General features: G+C 42.1%; 1 protein-coding gene across 1 annotated transcript in view; it reads left to right on the forward strand.

The window, feature by feature from the left end:
* Positions 1-12,553, forward strand: part of LOC130036173 (NUT family member 2G-like) — a 67,752-nt gene extending 55,199 nt beyond the window's left edge. Inside the window, exon 8 of the mRNA XM_056128158.1 lies at positions 12,515-12,553. Coding sequence (XP_055984133.1) covers positions 12,515-12,553 — 39 coding nt within the window. The remainder of the gene's footprint in view (positions 1-12,514) is intronic.
* The last annotated feature ends 23 nt before the right edge of the window (positions 12,554-12,576 follow it).

Consider the following 12,576-nt stretch of genomic DNA (forward strand, 5'->3'; position numbering starts at 1 on the left):
GCATGACCACCTTGGAAATGAGGGAAGAGCCTAAATAAATTTATCTACATTAAAAAATAATAAAATTCAATTAAAAGGTTGGGGATGAACTGTCAGCTGAAGAAAAATGAATCATCTCCTTTTCCATAAACATGTACAAACTTTCAACACAAGTAAAAAAGCATCATCCATTTTAGGTCAATAATCTCTAAACTATAATTCCCTTTTTCACAACCATACTATTTAAAAGGTGTGCACATCTAAAAATGTACTTTTAATTTATGAGAATGTTTAGTTCCATATAATTGTTCCACATGTGATGTACTCTGTCAGTGATCAGGTAAAGAGAAATTTAGTGAGTTGTAAACATGAAGTAAATATGGCATTGGGGGTCTGTGGAAGATCTGTATGGTAGAAACCAGAATATCACAGCCTTGCAAAAGGGCCTCTACCTTTTAATCTTATTTCAGCTCAGGGGTTTTAAAAAAGATCTTCTTAAAACTTTAAAATACATATGATTTTCCATAGATAGCTATCACTAGAATCTGACTTCCAATGAGCATTTGACAATGTGATAAGAGAGTTGTGAAATTAAAGTTGTGCTATCAAGTTAACAGAACCTCAGAATTAATACACTGTGAGATGACAGAACCATTGGGAGATGTGATCATTTAGGTCTTTCTGTGAGAACTGGCACAGGAGACATCACGGGTGTGGAACCCCAGACCTAAGTCTAATCTTGGCTTGACAATATCCTAGAGGTCACAACGTCAAGATATTTAGTGTTTGAAGTTCATGGCTAAACTGTGTCTGTGAATACTTATTGTGAAATCAGCATTCATTTCTGACATTTCTGGATTCCAATCATATGCTGTGATCAATAAACCAACATTTTTGCCTTGAAAAAAAAAAAAGAATTACCCCTGGCGGTGCTCAGGGGACCATATGGGATGCTTGGAATTGAACCCGGGTCAGCCTCTTGCAAGGCAAACGCCCTATCCGTTGTGCTATCGCTCCAACCCTAAGGCTCAACCTTTAACAACATGTTAGTGATCTCTTTTAGAAGGACTTAATGGCTCCTCAGTGAAGAACAACAATCTTCACAGTCTTTCCTCTAAGGAAACTTTTTTTGTGCATTATCAGCGGTTTTTCATAACAAACAATACAAAACATATTATTTCAGTTCTGCTTTGGGGCAGGGGTTGGGGTTCGGGATGGAAACCTCCAAAACATGGTGGTGGAAAGTTGTAATGGTGGTGGGATTGGTTTGAATATTAAATGTAATCAAATATTGTGAACTACTTTATAAAATAAAAAAATATTTAGAGAGAATATGTCGGGTATTTGATAGAGGGCACCAGATTTGAGATTATGTGATGTCTTTTCATTACTAGATTTTCATTATTGAGTTTGGGAGAAATATCACAGAAGTGACTTTCTAAGACCAAGAGATACAAGACACGAGCATATAATAGGCTTAGCTCCATAACTAATCTCAAAGAGGCACCAAACTGTTGAATAATCCTAGTTCTACAGTTCCTGGAGCACATATGCAAATGTGACACCTCCAAATCTCACAGTGCTAACAGCCCAGTAGGAGCACAGCAAAAATGGGAAGGTTGCTGAGAAGCCCACAAAGGTCAATGAGCAAAGACAATAAAACAGAAGACTCAACTGACATATCCCTGCTTAGTAAATCCTCAGAGTATGACTTAGCAATACCATTGTGGGATATAACAATTTTCACAAAATTTCTGTTATTGGGATATTTTTTGATACTTTGCCATTTTGTTCTAACAAGCAATATAAAGTCAATTATTTTGTGCCTTCTAAGGGGGCAGCCTTGGGATGAGTGGGAAACTGAGAACATAGGTTGTGGGAAGGTCATACTTGTGGTGGGATTGGGGTTGGACCATTAAATTCCTGAAACAACTGTATTATGAAAAACTTTATGAATTGCAGTGTTTAAATAAAGCTTAAGATGCTAAAAATACTTCAAATAAATGAGATACCTGAGAGAATTCCAGTTCCAATTCAACCTGAAGCCAACTGTTCATAGAGAGCTTCACAGATTTCACATACTTGCTTCACAGACACTTCTTAGGACACTGTTAACCATGAATCTATGAAGAATAGATCAAGCATCTTATAGAATCAAAAAGATATGAGAAAAAACAAGAAATAAAGTAGGGATTAAAGTACACTAAGTGGGGACTGGAGCAATAGCACAGCGGGTAGGGCATTTGCCTTGCACTCGGCCAACCTGGGTTCGATTCCCAGCTTCCCATATGGTCCCCTCTGCACCTCCAGGGGTAATTCCTGAGAGCAGAGCCAGGAGCAGCCCCTGTGCATTCCTAGGTGTGACCTAAAAAGCAAAAAAAAAAAAAAAAGTACACTAAGCCACTACATCTACTTTACTAACTGTAATATAAGTTTAGTCTGATAAATAGAAACAAATAGTTTTAAGCAAAATGAGGAGATATATATATCCCAAAAGAAAGATTGAGATAAAACATCAAAAAGTGAACAGAAATGATCAATATTCATAAAATTTATTCATAAAATATCAATAAAAATTTCAAATGCCCAGATAGTATCTGTCAAAAAAGGACAAAAATGAATATAGGAAGAACATCAATGCAGATACAAAAATAATAAAGTGTCAATCATAGATCAATGCTGATGAAGAATAACTAAACAACAGAGGGTTTAACAGCAGACAAAAAGAATGGATAGGTAAAAGGAATGAATAGGTGATTTCTAAAGAAAGTGTCAAAGGAAACCACCAAAATAAGGCACCAAAGGTAGTTAAAAATATATTGGGTGGTGACATGTGGTAACTTAACACTATTGTAAACATATGACTTTAACTGCTCTAATTTAAATTTATGTTTCCACATATATATGCATCAATATAAATATATGTAGTTTGTATGATATTTGGGAACACATAAGGGCCCCACATTTACACAGTAGGGACCTCCGGGGCAAAGAAAAATAACTATGAAAGTACTTGGTGGAAAAAAGGATGGAAAGGTTTCCCTGAACAGGAGAAGGAAACAGACACTTTACCCTTAAGACACACACACACAAAATGAGGGTAAATGAGGGAAAAGATGTTTTATTCAAACAAGCAAATCCCACAAATAGCTAACATTAAATTATATGAAACAATTTTAAAACGCTAAAATTAGAACAAGGAAATCATTATACATAAAGGGGATAGTAATTACATAAATAGAAATATTTGGAATTTTTGTCTTTTTGGGTCACACCCTGCTATGCTCAGGGGTTATTCCTGGCTCTGCACTCAGGAATTACTCCTGGTGGTGCTCAGGGGACCATATGGGATGCTGGGAATCGAACATGGATCAGCCATATGCAAGGCCAACGCCCGACCCGCTGTGCTATTGCTACAGCCCCTATTTGGAAATTTTTATTTTTGCAATTGTATATTTTTATATGTTAATCATCAAAGCACTTATAGAGGAAAACTAAACATATTAATAGTTAAGAGCTTCAACAATGATCAGAGAATCATAAAATAGATTTAAAACATTGTAGCACTGTGCTCCCGTTGTTCTTTGGTTTGATCGTGCAGGCCCAGTAACGTCTCCATCGTGAGACTTGTTACTCTGTTTGGCACATTGAATACATCACAGGTAGCTTTCCAGGCTTTGCCGTGAGGGCGAGATACTCTCAGTAGCTTCCAGGCTCTCTGAGAGGGGTAGAGGAATCGAAACTGGCTCGGCTGGGCCAGCTGCACGCAGGCAAATACCCTACCGCTGTGCTATTGCTCCAGCCCGATTTAAAACACTAAAGGACAAAAATACACGTGTAAACTGATATAGTACACATACATGCACACACATATATAATGATATATATATATATATGGCATTCTATGCATCACAATCTTCTCAAGTGCATTTGAAATACTTCCCAAGACTGACCACATATCAGACCACAAAGGATTCTTAGAAATTTCAAGAAGATCAAAATTACGTCAAGTATCTCATCTTAACACAGTGGCAAAAAGTATACATAAGCAAGAAAATAAAAATTGGAAGTTCACATACACATGTAAATGAAACCACTCTTCAGAACAGATAATGGAACAAAAAGGTGAAGTAGAAGTTAGGAAAATATATAGAGACAAATGAAAATGGAAACAGAACACTGAGATGCTGTACAGTGAGAAAGTTTATATGGGGCAGGAAAGATAGTACAGTGGGTAAGGTGCTTGTTTGTTTTACTTGCAAAAACCTGGATTTGAATTCCTGGCACCACATATAGTCCTCCGATCTTTCAAGAGAAATCCCTGCGCACAGAGCTAGTAGTTAGTCCTCAGTACTGCTGGACTAACTAATGTATGAAGTCTCCATCATATATATGTTCATTGTATGATGATGAACTGTCACTGTCACTGTCCTCCCGTAGTTCGATTTGCTCAAGCAGGCCCAGTAACGTCTCCATTTTGAGACTTGTTGCTACAAATATTTACAATTACAAACATTTTTGCCCCCCCCCCGCCAAAAAAAGTGTGTAAACTCAAAAAAGGGGCACAGCACAGCGGCGGTGGCTCTATATCTCCCCGCCACCCACGTTCGGTAGTCTCACACAGCTTCCCCCACCCTGGGGAGGTCGATGCCGATGGGCAGGCAAGGGAAGGAAACGAGGGCCAGGCTGGTTGGTCTTAGTCACAGTTTATTCCAATCCTCTCTCCATGCACACCAGTCTCTCTCCTCCGCCTCTGCCCCCAGTCTCTCTTCTCCGCCTCTGCCTCTGCTTCTTCCTTCCCCATGCCACTTCATTCTCCTTCTCCGTCCCCCTTCATCCTCCTTTTCTGGAGTCTGGATTCTGATGCTGATCTCCTTTCTGCTCCTTCTGATCCCCCAGCCCACTCTTACAGTCTAGTTAAATCCCAAAGCATGAGGGGTTGGGGTAACAATTACACATAGGTGCGGTCACAATCAATAGGGGTAGAATTCTTTCCCTCAGGGAAAGCTGCTCCTAGGACAGATCCTCTCTCAGCAGGACGACCCACCCTAGAGTGTATGGATACAGTAAGAAATATCTTAAACTTACAGAATTGCTCCCTTAGGGCCATCTCAATCTCAGACTACAATGCTCAGGCCCATTAGTCTTTCCCATCCCTAGCAGGTTCCTAGGCTCGTCATTACTTTTGGATCATGACAGCATTTGTCTATGATCAAACTCTTAACTTATAGTTAAGAATCGTGGCACTTTGGCCTGGCCCATTTCGATGCCAGGGTAGCTTACCTCTTGCCCTGGGGTCATTGAGTTCCTCGTCGGGACCCTGCTTTTGGGGTGTGAGGAACTAAGGGCAACTGAGGCTTAAGTCGAGAAAGCAGATGCCCGGGAGTGAATAATATTCAAAGCCAACTAAATCCTAAGTTACAAAGCATAATGTTTACAGTCTTCCTGTATCCATACAAAAAGGGCAATATTTCACGCATACATATAAAATCATAGATTGCTGAGGAATCTAACCTTACAAGTTAACAGAGTCTGATTAGGGGGAAAACTGATTAACTGGTTGGGGAGGAGAGCATAGGGAAAAATTTACAGATAAACACAATGGAATGGAAATGCCTCAGGAGCACTGGGATGGGAGCACTGTGATGGGTGTAACCAGATAAACCTAAGCTCCTTGTGGAGAAAGGGAGAAAGGACAAGGCAATGTCATCCTACAAAAAGAAGTTCATATTGGAGTATGTCATACTGAGTGAAGTCAGACAGAAGGAAGGGACAGATACAGAGTGATCTCTCTCATATGTAGGCCTGAAAGATACACAGCAAGGTAGCAACAAAAGGCCAAAGGCAACACAATGGGAGAACTGATCCAGACATTGAGTTGGTGGGATGGAGGGGGAGGGAGGTGATGATGTTAAAATGTTAAAGGTGGTGTTAAAATTATGCGCATCCAAAAACTCGTTAACACTATTGTAAAGAACTTTAATAAATTAAAATCACTTGATCACTTGACAGCCTGTTACTCATCGATTTGCTCAAGCAGGCGCTAATAATGTCTCCATTTGTCCCTGTCATGTATAGGCCAATGGCGTCTGCTTGCTCCAGGAAAATGAAGAGCCTCCAACTGATCATTTAGGGTCTTGATGAAGAAGTCTGACTATCTCATAGGTGGCAGCCATGCGATCATTTGACATTCCATGGAATCCAATTGGTAATGGCTCTAGTCCAGCGGTCATCTCCAAATCACATTATGTGTCCAGCCCATCTGATTTTCGATGCTTTGTCAAACGAGACAGCGTCCCTGAATCTTGATCGTCGATGGAGGCTGGAACTCTGGATTCTTTCTCTCATTTGAGTGAAGCGTGATACTCCAAGCATAGCTCTTTTGATTCCTCTTTGGGAGACCTGAATAATGTTCTCATCCTGTTTTTGTAGGGCCCCAGTCTCTGAGGCATATGTTAATGCAGGAAGAATGGTGGAATCGAAGAGATGTGCCAGAGCTGGAGGTTCTTCATTCTCTTAGCTATTTCTTCAACGCTCTTGAAGGTGTTCCTAGCCACTCTCTTCCTCCTGCGCAACTCAGATGCCTGGTCATTCGTCATGTTGACTTCTTGACCTAGGTACACATAACTGCTGTATTCGGAGATGTGAGTTCCCTTGAGAGTGAATGGAATGTCAGGAACGAGTCCATTTCTCATAAACATTGTCTTTGTGAGATTCAGCTGCTGTCCAAACTTTCCACACTCATGGTCAAAGTCAGCCAGCATTTGTGCCGCTTAGCTAATGCTTGGTGTTATTAGAACAATGTCATCAGCGAAGCAGAGGTGGTGTAGTTGCCGAATGTCTATCCTTACTCCCATTCCTTCCCATTTCAGTTCCTCGCATGAAGTTCTCAAGGGTGGCACTGAAGAGTTTCGAAGAAATGGTATCACCCTGCAGAACCCCTCTCTTGATATCGATGATCACTTCCTTGTAGAATGGTGAGATACTGGTAGTAAATCCATAATACAGCTCATGGAGGATCGAACGCCCTGTTTGGCTAGGGATTCGATGATCGTTTCAGTCTCAACCCCCACTACCTCCACTACCCAGCTACCGTCATGCTCCAGGCCACTTTCTGGACCTCACATCATAAGACACTTAATACCCATCTTCCAAGATTACTGCACCATATTTGATGGGGTTCAAACATGGTTTGAACAATGGGAACACCTGCAAGTGTGATTAGAGGCCGCCCTAAAAGCCTCTATCCCTCTCACAGACCCCGGCAAGCTACCCAGAGTATCCTGCCCACATGGCAGAGCCTGGCAAGCTATCCATGGCATATTTGATATGCCAAAAACATAAATACAATGGTTCTCATTCCCCTGACCCTGAAAGAGCCCCCAATACGGCAGAGTTAAATCAATTAAAATAACATTTTAAAAAAAGAAAATACAAAAATAAAGGTCCACATTAGCAAGCAACAAAATTTTCAAATAAAAGGGAAAAGACTGACCAACCCAAACATTGGTTCTGGAAAGATAAACAAAATTAACTAGGGGTAAAAGAGACACTGTCTTTCCACTGCCCTCCCGTTGTTTGTCGATTTGCTTGAGCGGGCCCAGTAACATCTCCATTTTGAGACTTGTTCGTACTGTGTTTGGCATATTGAATACATCACAGGGAGCTTGCCAGGCTTTGCTGTGCAGGCAAGATACTCTCAGGAGGTTGCTGGGCTCTCTGAGAGGGGTGGAGGAATCAAACCCAAATCAGCCGGGCTGGCTGCACGCAAGCCAAACACCCTACCACTGTGCTATCGTTCCATGGGGAAAAGAGAAATGACCTTAAATGACAAACTTTTTTTCCCCTTCTTTTTCATGTAGGAGTACTACTATTTACCCAGCCACTGATCAGCTGACTGAATTGGGCATGAACTCCACCTTACTTTTTCTTTTTTTTATTATTTACATTGTTATCCATTGAATCACTGTGAGAGCAGTCACAAAGCTTTTGGGTTTAAGACTCGGTCACAAAATGAAACACCCATACCCTCACCAGTGCCCATTCTCCACCACCAAATACCCCAGTATACCCCCATACCACACCCTCCCCTTACCTGTGGGGCAGATGATTTCCACATTAACTCTCTCTCTACTTTGGTCACATTCAACATTTTGACACCAGACCCACCATTATTATTTGGGATTTTACCCCAACACTCAGATCTGCTGAAATGACAAACTTTACGTGAAAACAGGAGACATTTAAATCAGTAACGGAAATGCAAAGGAAAATCAGGCTACTGAGAACAACTCTACACCAACAGATATTGAAAAATAGATTATGGGTGAAAAAAGGTTTTTAAAAGATCCATTACTTCTAAGTTTTATCAGTCAGTCATGAAAAATCTCCCAGCAAAGTGAAGCCCAATAAAAGGTAGCTTCGATGATGAATTTTACCAAATATTTGGTGAGACCTGAAGCTTTACTCCTGTTGCTCAAATGCCCAGCTCTCAGTTCCACCAGCTTCCACCAAAAAAAATCATCTTGGAGTGAAGATCTCAAGATTAGACCAGCATCTACAAAACACACTGAAGAAAACATATAAAACTATTTTGGATAGGGACTTCAGAAGTGTTATTAGTGATTCCACTGGACAAAGAAATCAAGAGCAGAAATAAACAAATGGGACCACACCAAACTAAAAAGCTTTTGTATGGCAAAAAAAAGAGAAAAAGGCTAAAATTAAAAGATATCTTATTGAGAGGGAAAAAAACATTTGTAACCTATGCTTTTGATGAAGAAATTGATATCCAAAATATATAAGACTAAAAAACCAATAACTCCATAAAAATAAAGATTGGTCTATAGTTACTGATGGCAACATGTATGTCCTTAGGGGTGATGCTACATGGAACACAGGATGAAAACCATATCGCATGAATACTGTATTTACATGGAAACTACATGGAACTACATGGAACTACATGGAACACAGGATGAAAACCATATCGCATGAATACTACGCCTGTACGTCATTTGCAAACACACCCACACTGAACTTTACTTCCCCCAGTACACAGGCACCGTAAACTCCTAAAGAGGCTCAGAAGGAAAATGACGGATGCTGACGCTTCACCCTCACCCTTTTCTGTGTCCTGAAGGGGAAGCAGTAAAAGCTTCCGTGACTGGCTACTCCCAGGAGAGGATCAAACTGCAGTCTTCTCTGTGCCCATACAGCATCTTCCTCCTCGCTGAGGTTTCTCAAGACTCTTTCCAATTGCTCTTTGCTCGCCCTTTTGATAGCAGACATATCCTCCCCTGACAAAGTCCTGGTGGGGTAAAGGAACCAGAAGTAGCATTGTCCCGGTACCAGAACTGCCCAACACTATGGGTTCTTCTTGTTTGATGGGTTCGATGTGCTCACCTCTAATCCAGCAGATTGCTTCCCCAAATAAACAACACAAAATCCTTGTCTCTACCCACTAGCCTTTCTAGTGCTCTCTTTGAAACTAAGGTGCTTGAACTGTCAGAGGTCTGGGATTGCAGCATCTCACTCATGTGCTTGTGTGAAGCAAGGACTGAAGCACCATTGGTCTCTGAAAAACAAGTATCTGTGTCAAACAGTATCCTGGAAAAAGAGCAAACACTTTACAAACTAAAAAAATACACCAAAAGTGTAGTTCCATTGTCAATTTAATTTGCTCAACTAAATCTGACCTTTTTGGATCACACCCAGTGATGCTCAGGGGATACTCCTGGCTCTGCATTCAGGAATCACTCCTGGCAGTGCTTGAGGGACTGTGTGGGATGCCAGGGATTGAACCTGAGACAGAAGCACTCGAGGCAACACCCTACCTGCTGTCCAATCACTCCGGTCCCCAGATTTAATATTTTTATGTTTGCTTAACTCTTACATCTCCTGCCAACTTAGGTACCAACTGCACCATAATTGGGCATTCAGGTAATGATGATTTCATTACTCTTCGTCAACAAAACTGTTTCATTTACTGAAAAGTGCTGAAACACAGATCTTGGTTTCTAATTCTTTTAGGAAAAGAAAAGTGAAGCTCTGAGGAGATGTGTTAGCACTAGTACATTTTCCCCATGTACTGCTGTGACCTGAGACACTTCTTGCTCTAGGAATAAGGATTTCAAATTAGGAACAACTTTTGGCTGGCTTTTGCATCACTCCAAACTGGCTCACAAGGCAGCAGAGGTTTGTTTTGGTTTGGTTTTCAGCCACACTGGCTATGCTCAGTAATTCCTTCGCACTCAGGAATTACTCTGGCGGTACTCAGGGTACCATCAGGAATGACTGTGATGGAACCCAGGTTGGCCACGTGCAAGGCAATCACCCTACCCCGCTGCACTATTGCTCTGGCCCCAAGCAGCAGTTAGATTCGTCCCAGGAGTCCTTTACCTCCCTGGCGCTCAGCATCCAGATCCGGAAACGACCTGGCGTAGGTGTGCGGCAGTGCCCACAGCCTGGGGGAGACGCGCCCCTGCAGAGAGCTGGAAAGGGCCACGCACCACTCTGTTGATCCCGACACAGGCATGGGTGCGAATATCCCAAAGGTGTAATGATTCCCTTTTGGGGCATCATTACAAAAGGTGTAATGATTCCCTTTTGGGGAATCATTACACCCATAGCCTGTAGGACGTTGGCGGCTGCAGACCCCGCGAGAGATGCAGGTGCGCGTGCGTGTCCGTTACCTCTAACTGCTTAGAACTGACCCAGGACAGCCCCGACGCGCGCGCACCTACTGGCCACGGTGGGTGGTAACGTCCGCCAGTCACGCGCAAGCGTCTCCATAATTATTGGTGGCTTTTCAGGACACAGCAAGGAAGCAAACATAAAGCCTTGATTGATGCCCGAGGACAAAGTTCAATCTCAAAATCCATCTCATGAGGAATCCTTGGCTGAAAATCAAGTCTAGGTTCTTCGTGACCGAAGTGGAAGTCCCAAGAAATGTCTGGACTTTCCTGTGTTTCCTGTGTCCAACATCGTTTGGGGAAGGATGTTCCTGATGTTGATAGAATTCTTATGACTTGGATATCCCTACTGAACCAATGTAGAGTGCACAGAGCAGCTGCTGGGAACCGTCCAGAGATCGGTGTCTGCAAAGGCAGCCTCGGTGCTGCAGAGAATGGAATGATCTGACGGCTATGGACGTAGCAGGACATTCCCTCCATAGCGACCAAACAGTGCAATGAATGTTGGATTTAAATGCATAATCCCAAAACCTTTCAGACTGAGAGTTTGGGAAGATCTTATAAATTGTTCCAAAATTAGACTGAAAACTCTCTTTCTTATAAACACTGGAGAAAAGAGTGTAGAGGAAATCTGAACTCAGGGTTTCCCAACCATGGAAAAAATTATGTAGAAGGTAACTTTGTTGAGGATCTGAATATTGAAGTCAGTTGCACATCCATTCTTCTCCACTTCCTAATTCAGACCTCCCTATTCCATCGGCCACTGAATTGCCAGGCAGTGTAAGGATTCAGTTAGGAATGGCAGAAGTTTGTGCTGTGGGGATGGAGTCTCCTAAAGGAGAGAGAAGCCGTTTAAACAATATAAAGAAATCACTGCACATGCCAGCGGGTAGAACATACATGTACTTTTAACCAGAGAGGAAAACAATTATGAGTTCATAAAAATGGGATCCTTTTTGGGTTTCAGCAAATAGTGCATGTCTAGAAATATGTTAACAACAGAATACCAGTTCTGTGTGGGAGAGAGCATTGTACTAATCAGAGAAAGTTGAAGGGAACACCCAGCACTGCATTAAACACACATCATTGAGCCTTTGGCAAAACTTAGCTTTGAACAATGAAAGATATTCCTCAATTCAACATTATATTTAGGAGGCAGATCATCCATAAAATGAATAGCAAATGCAAAGAAGTAAGTTTGAGTCTGGTCATTGTCTCAACTTGAGGCTTCATGGCTATTCCAGGAAGGATAAGAGCTTCCAATAGAAAGAAACTTTGAAAATGTTGTCAAACCTGCTAGACAAATCTACATTACTTTCAGTCCTAGGGACTGGACCCTAATGAATGATCAGGAAACAAACGAACAATAAAGCAAAACCCACTGCATTTGCTGGGGGAAACTCCTCTCAAATTGTGACCTCCATGGTTCACAAATCACTAATGACTGAATTTTTCAAAGAAAGAGTAGCCTCTGTTGAAGTAGGTCAACAGGGAGAGAGGAAGGAGAGAGATTTGAGGGGCACACAACTAGACTGGTGGATAAAGTATTGAGATCCAGCAAAGACCAAGCCAACCTGTGTGCTGAGAATGGGGAAACTTTGTCTAAGTTGCTAGAAGAGGCCATGTGAGCAGCGCTGCCGCTGACCAGTTTGAAGGAAAGATCTGGTTCTGGCCCTCCAGTCAGAGCCCTTCATGGAATGTTTCCCCTGCCAGGCCCTCCTGGCCCTCCCCTCCCCCACTGCAGAATGTCTTGGCCCAACATTCTGAGGTTTGAATCCAAACCTCTCCCTCACCCACTCGGATCCTGAGCATCTGCGTGAGCAGTTCACTGTCTGATACAGGTCCTGCCTTTTGCCATTGTGAAGGCTGATAAGCTGTAGTGGCCTCTGGCCTCGTCTACGGG

Source organism: Sorex fumeus, unplaced genomic scaffold (assembly GCF_029834395.1).
Source record: "Sorex fumeus unplaced genomic scaffold, SorFum_2.1 ptg000063l, whole genome shotgun sequence".
In the NCBI taxonomy this organism is placed as follows: Eukaryota; Metazoa; Chordata; class Mammalia; order Eulipotyphla; family Soricidae; genus Sorex; species Sorex fumeus.